Source organism: Mastomys coucha, unplaced genomic scaffold, assembly GCF_008632895.1.
Source record: "Mastomys coucha isolate ucsf_1 unplaced genomic scaffold, UCSF_Mcou_1 pScaffold20, whole genome shotgun sequence".
NCBI classification, from domain to species: Eukaryota; Metazoa; Chordata; class Mammalia; order Rodentia; family Muridae; genus Mastomys; species Mastomys coucha.
Window position 1 is genome coordinate 126993750 of NW_022196903.1, and position 7106 is coordinate 127000855.

The following is a 7106-nucleotide window of genomic DNA, read 5'->3' on the forward strand; positions in this document are numbered from 1 at the left end:
GTAGTTTATCCTAAGATTCCACATAAAATATTTTCCAAATGAAGTAGAAAATAATGTATATATGCATTTTTCTTTAATGTAGTTGGTTTGTAGAAACAAAGATACAACAAACAGGCAATGGAAAGTGTGAGCTATTAAAACTGATTACACATGATGTGAAGGACTTTTACTGGGTGAAAGAGACAGTGATATATCTCAGAGATTGCTTTGCATATTAATAAGTGTGTGTTTCTTATTTAATAAGTAAGGGCAGTATTCTCCATAGTTGGAGGTAAGACAAAAACAACATTGTAATTATCAAAACAACTCACACAATAGAAGATATTGATGCAAGGAGGAAACATGACAGTCTAAGAGAGGGTAAAAAAATGAGTCAACCTAATTTGAAAGTGAAACTGTATTATATTACTCATTATAAAACCAAAACCACACCTATGTTTATTTAGCACATACTTATTAATCATACTTCTTTGAGACATTATACATTTTAGCAAAACAATGCATTCAGTTGAAATGTGGAATTTTATAATTTTATAAGTACATGTTGGCACATGAGTAATAAATATAACAATGGAAAATATTATTATACTATGGAGACAAAGATAATATAAATGATCAAAGAACTGTGATACAAACTCCAGTTTTGGTTCTTTTTTCCTGGCTTTTTACATGTCTGAATTTTATGCTCTGGATGTCATTGCCCAAACTACTAAAGCGTAGTCAAAATTTTTCAATGAGCGCTTATAAAATTTACTTATTAAAATTATTATTTTAACAAGTAAGTTCACTTGTGTTCAATGTCTTTGTGTGCATTCATCTCAGTGCCATGTGTGTGCAGGTTTGTGGGCACATTTCTTTGTGAATGGGTACATGAAGTATCAACCCATTATTTTTCAACAGCTTTTTCTCTTCTTGGCTTGGAATTTGCCACAGACCAGCTTTGACTTGGGCTTGGAGAGTTCTGAGAAAAGGGGTGTCTGAGAGCAGGGATAACCAAGGGTTGGTGAATTACCACAACATTTGAGGAATATTGGTATTAACTCTTTGAATTCTGGTAGAATTCTACACTAAAATGATCTGACACCAACCTTCTATGGTTGGGAGGTTTTTGATGAAAATTTCTATTTCCTTAGGGGTTGTGGAATTGTATGGATTGTTTACCTGCTCTTGATTTAACTTTGGTTTGTGATATCTGCCTAGAAAATCATCCATTTCATTCTGATTTTCCAGTTTTGTTGAGTATAGGCTTTTGTAGTAGGATCTGCTGCTTTTTTGAATTTCTGCAGTTTCTGTTACATGTCTCTTTCATTTCAGATTTTAGTAAACTGGATACTGTCTCTGTACCCTCTAGTCAGTTTGGGTAAGGATTTATCTATCTTATTGATTTTCTCAAAGAACCAGTTCTTGGTTTTGTTGATTCTTTGTTTCATTCTCTTTATTTCTAATTGGTCGATTTCAATCCTGATTTTAACTATTTCCTGCCACCTACTCCTCTTGGGTGTGGTCACTTCTATTTTAGAGCTTGCAGGTATGCTGTTAAATTTTTTGGAAGGGGTATCTCTGGATTTCTTTATGAAAGCACTTAGTGTTATGATTTTACTCTTTTGTTTGCATCTGATGACTTAGTGTCTTCATTCTTGGTGTTCTTTATATCCTTGCATATCAATTCTAGTGATACCAAGTATGCACTAGTGAGCTCCCCAGTTCACTTGTACAAATTCCTTTTTTGAAGGGCAGTCACAGGCACCAAATACTTATTCTATATTTCCACATAGATAGCATACAGAGATGTGAATGCTCATGCCAGAGCTCACCACTGTATATCTTTTCTACTTTCTCTTACTACTTTATTTCCTCCCGCAAATGCTCATATTCTGATTATTCCTTGGTGTAGGAAAATGTCATGGATTCAGGTACACAAGAAGTAGTCTGTGCACCATGTCTGGTTCTGGTACTAATACCACATTTGTCACAAAGCTTCATTGATTCTTCATGAAGTTGTCATCATTATGAGTTTCTTTCCATCTTTATAGGTGAATCTGGCCCAAACTATCATTCACCCTTTCAAAAGTAAAACTACAAAATTTCTTTATTATTTTCTTTTAGTTTTGTTGTAATACCATTATCTACACATACACGCACACACACACACACACACACACACACACACACACACACAGAGAGAGGTATGTCTCCTTTTCTTTTAAAAGATCTCACTTAAAACAATTTTCTAGTTGTCTTTTAAATATAAACTGCCACTGTCATGCCTCTAGCCAAAACAAATGCAACATATAAAATGATAGAGCTCAAATCCTGGGAATCTATTTAACTGTGAAGACAAGGCAAACATACCTGAGAAACATCTAAAAGGAAACTACAGCAAATTACTGAAGAGAAGGCTTTAATCTCAGAAGAATAGTTTTATTTTGGGTATCCTTTTGTAGATTGTTTGGTACATCCAAAATCTAACTTATTATTTCTTCATAAATTGTAAGTATCTCCAAGATCGAAGTACCGTTTCTTTTCTTTCTATGTTTTAAGTACATAGTTACTTATTTTCTGTATTTACACTATTTTTAAAAAATAGTTCTCTCATTCTTTTTGTTGTTATTTTATGTGTTCCTCAATGTTATCTTTTTTTTCAAAACTTTATTCTATAAAAAGTCATACACGTAGCAAATGCAGTGCATGTTTATGGAATCCATAATTAAATTATTGAGAATTCTCTTAGTACTTTCTTTGAATAGTAACAAAGATATCTGGCTCCACAGAGTGTAGTATTTCGGGTGAGGAGGAATGTATTATACAAATCAGTGAAAAAAAACTGATTCAAATTTATATTTTAATATATTTGACTCCATCCTTTCAGACAGTACATCACTGGGAAATTTAAAGAAATGCAAGAGATGATGTGGGCATAGAGACTGTCTGGATTAGGATTTAATATTTCTTTTAAAACACCTTTAAATAAAAATACGAGGCTGCATTCATAAACAGATCTTTATAGATTAAGTATAGGATTAAAGTTGGAAAAACAAAAGACAAAAACCTAGGAGTAAGAATTTCCTTAAGTATGTGTGAATCTCTACCCAATGGAAGATGTTTCCAATCAAAGCTGAAATGACAGTAAAAAGGAGCAAGATAAATATGGAAAAGTATGATTTTCTGTGGAAGTTTGTTTGGAAACTTATCAACGAGATAAACTGATAAAAGTGTGGATTCCCTTTTACTATTCAACTGCTTACGGGATTGGATCAAATGTATTTAATACTGGTAATAGCAGTATTTATAACTGGAATGTTAGGGAATGTGTTCATTGGACTGGAAAACTGCTCTGACTGGGTCAAGAACCAAAAAATCACCTTCATCAACTTCATACTGGTTTCTTTGGCAGCTTCTAGAATCAGCTGCATATTGGTGCTATTTGTTGATGCAACTCTTGTAGACCTAGCTCCTCATTCCTATTATTCTTACAGTCTAGCAAAATGCTCTGATATATTCTGGGTTATAACTGATCAACTGTCAACGTGTCTTGCCACCTGCCTCAGCATTTTCTACTTACTCAAAATAGCCCACTTTCCCCATCCCCTTTTCCTCTGGTTGAAGTGGAGGCTGAGAGGAGTACTTGTTGCTTTTCTTGTATTTTCTTTTCTCTTCTTGATCTTCTATTTTCTACTGGTTGAAACTCTTTCTGTTTGGGGAGATATTTATGTGATCCCTAAACGCAATCTGACTTTATCTTCAGATACAATTAAGACCACTGCCTTTCAAAAGATAATTGTTTTTGATATGATGTATTTAGTCCCATTTCTTGTGTCCCTAGCATCACTACTACTTTTATTTTTGTCCTTTGTGAAGCACTCCAGAAACCTTGACCTGATTTCTACCACCTCTGAAGACTCCAGAACCAAGATCCACAAGAAGGCCATGAAAATGTTGGTGTCTTTCCTCATTCTCTTTATAATTCACATTTTTTGCATGCAGGTGGCACGGTGGTTAGTATTTTTGTTTCCAATGAACAAGTCAATTAAATTTGTTTTGTTAACATTAAACATCTTTCCCTTAACTCACTCAGTTATTCTCATCCTGGGAAATAGCAAGCTTCGACAGAGAGCCATGAGAGTCCTGCAACATCTTAAAAGCCAGCTTCAAGAGTTGATCCTATTCCTTCATAGATTCTCCAGTCTTCACTAGGGCAGCAGCTTAGCAGGGAGACTTGGGAGGTCACTGGTGAATTCTTCGTCTTCTAAGTTCTTTTAAGTACTGCTGAACATACTTGAACTGCTTCTAGAGCATATTGCTTTTCATTAGAAAAACATCATCTAATAGTCAGGTTATAAAACACAAACCAATCTTTTTATAGTTTGTTTACAGCATTGCTAGTAAAAACTTACAGTCTCAAATATTTTAAAGAGAATAGTTAATTTTACAGGCAAAAGGTATGAAATTAAAATTCACTGGGAAGGTTCATGATTCTTTAGATATCAAAGTTACTTATAAACCTCAATAGAAGATAAGCAAAATGTTGATAGGAGTTTAATAAAATCTAAAGTTACAGAGAGAAAAACATCAACTCACAATTGAAATTATTTTAAAGCTCTCTGTTTTTTGTATTTATTTACTTTATGTATAAAAGTGTTTTGTCTGCATGTCTGTCTTTGCAATATATGTGTCTAGTATCCAGGGAGGTTAGCAGAGGGCATCAAATTCTCTGGAAATAAAGTTACAAATTGTGAGTAACAGTAGGTACTGAGAATTAACCTGAATCCTCTGCCAGAGCAAGTGCTCTTCCCTGCTGAGCCATGTTTTCAGTCTCCACAGCTTAGACTCATTACTGTTGTGGTCCTTACATAATGATGAGGTTACACTCTGAGGTTTGAATTATATGGCACCTGGGCTGGCTGTAATCATATTCTAATGTTCTTATACAAACCCAGGTTTTGTTAGAAATTGTGTTCTTCCAGGGGACTCTTCCCAACACCACCAATGTAACATTTTTATTAATTATTTCAAATCACCCTTGCTTTCTACTCCTCAAAGGTCTACCCTTCCACTATTGCACCCTCCCCCCAAAAAAGAGAGAGAATCACACCAAGTCCAAATTGTGTTGCCTACATTCTCAGTGGATCATGGCCAAACTCCGAGTGGGAAGCTCCTTAAATAAAATTAAGCTGCCATTCCACCACCACCAACATCGGGCATCAACTGTGAAGAGCTACACGTTAGCATTTTTATCACTAATTTAAAGGACTGTCTTTAATAGCTTCTTCTATGAACTATTTTGGTTTCTGTGGGCTTGGGAGAAGGGGTCAAGGGGTTGTTACACAAACTTTTGATGTCTCTTATTCTCAGTTATGTAGTATTCTCATAATACTACAATACCTCTGCAAAAGAAGTTTCCTTGCCCATAGAAGCTTGCAGCAGCACAGACCAGGGACATCAACATGATTTCTGACTACAATGTGGACCACAAACATCATCATGGCTCAGGTGGTATTGCAGACCATGGACATCAACATGGTCTCTGGCAGCAAGAACCAGGATCTTTTGAGGAGGCTTAATTCAAAAACTGATCTGTTCTTCACCTCAGATATCCTGATGTTGCCCAATCAGGGTGATAATGTGGTTTGACACCATATTTGGGGAAAGGACCTTCAAGAGTTCCAGGCTGCTGCATACCACCCTGTCTTTAGTTCCAGGTGACTTAGTGTCAGGGCATGACCATCGTGTATGCAGCCTGTGGGCATCAGTGCATCTTTGTATTTTCCTACTTTTAGCTGGATGAGCAGCAGGAGAGGCAGCATCAGTGGTTCCATACCTTTGGGCAGCCTACCAAGTATCATATTGGCTAGGCATGTTCAGTAGTGGCCCAAGGCTCCAGGTGACATAAAGTCCAACCCTACTTGGCAACAACATGTTCCTTTGTCTGCACTCCCATATCTGTGGGTGCTACCCCATCACTAGTTCTGCTTCTCTCAGGTTTCACATGACTCATTCCACCATTTGTTTTCCAGCTCCATGAAACCAATTTTTGAAAGCATCATCCCATAAGACCTGCCTGTTAAAGGTTATTCTGGAGATATTGCAGAGTCCGCAGGCTCATTCTCTGCTGCCTTGTCTCTTCATAAAGGCTCTGTGGGTTTCTCAGCCTTCTGGAGTGGTCCCACAGCTTAAATTTTCTTTTCTCTTTCTTTCTTTCTCTCCCTTCCTTCCTTCCTTCCTTTCTTTCTTCCTTCCTTCCTTTCTTTCTTTCTTTCATTTTGTTCAGAAGCTGAATTTCATTTGACAGTCCATGGGATTTAAGAAAGGCTACATACAGATAGCTCTCTCTCTGTCTCTCTCTTTCTTCATCCCTCCCTCCCTCTTTTCCCATTCCTCCCTCTCTTTCTTCTTCCATGCCTCACAAATGTTTTAAAAGAAAATACCAGGAGCCCTACTGAGAGTCTGCCTCCCAGCCTCTGATCCTTATTTGCTTAAAGCATCTTTCTGTATCCTTACATAATCAGGGGCACATTTCATATGGTGGATACTCATGAACTAAATTGCTTCTTCATTTCTCAGCAAACATTTACATGTAGCTCATGTAACATTTTAGTGAGTCAGACAGAAGGAAAAGGCAGTTTCGTGGTATTATATATACCAAGTCGTAAGCAGTAAACTCTTCAGCCAAGCTTTCCAAAAGACAAGTTTCAATAATTTGAGGAAGTAGTAATATTCAAACAAAATGAACTGAACAAATGCTAGTCTTTTATCAAAGAAGGCAGGAATGAAGGCAAGCCTTTAATAATCCAATAAACATAGAATCTAAATCTAACATTAGCCCATTTGTGAATGACATTATTTTTATTTTAACAGAGAAGAACACAGTTTATAAAAGATAGAAATAAATCCTTAAGGGAACTCGGTCCTCAAGCAGCAAGCAGCTTTTCTGTGAGAAGCTTTGGTATGCATAGGTAGCCAAGGTTTTTATACTCTATCACTAATCAGCATACTCAACTCCCAAATTAAACCTTCATCCACTCAAATTTAAAAGACAACCTTCCTTTTCTATTTTAATAGAGCCACCAAGGGTCCAGATTACTTGACACTCTTGGTCTTCCTCTGAA

The 7106-nt window shown here is 36.3% G+C and overlaps 1 protein-coding gene across 1 annotated transcript; it reads left to right on the top strand.

Moving 5' to 3' along the window:
- The first annotated feature begins 3190 nt into the window (after positions 1 to 3190).
- Positions 3191 to 4214, top strand: Tas2r42 (taste 2 receptor member 42). Its single transcript, XM_031381020.1, has one exon. The coding sequence runs from the start codon at positions 3259 to 3261 to the stop codon at positions 4192 to 4194; it is 936 nt and encodes a 311-aa protein (XP_031236880.1). The 5' UTR covers positions 3191 to 3258; the 3' UTR covers positions 4195 to 4214.
- The last annotated feature ends 2892 nt before the right edge of the window (positions 4215 to 7106 follow it).

Excerpts from the sequence above, each read along its gene's own strand:
- Tas2r42 (XM_031381020.1), top strand. The coding sequence starts at position 3,259 with ATGTATTTAATACTGGTAATAGCAGTATTTATAACTGGAATGTTAGGG.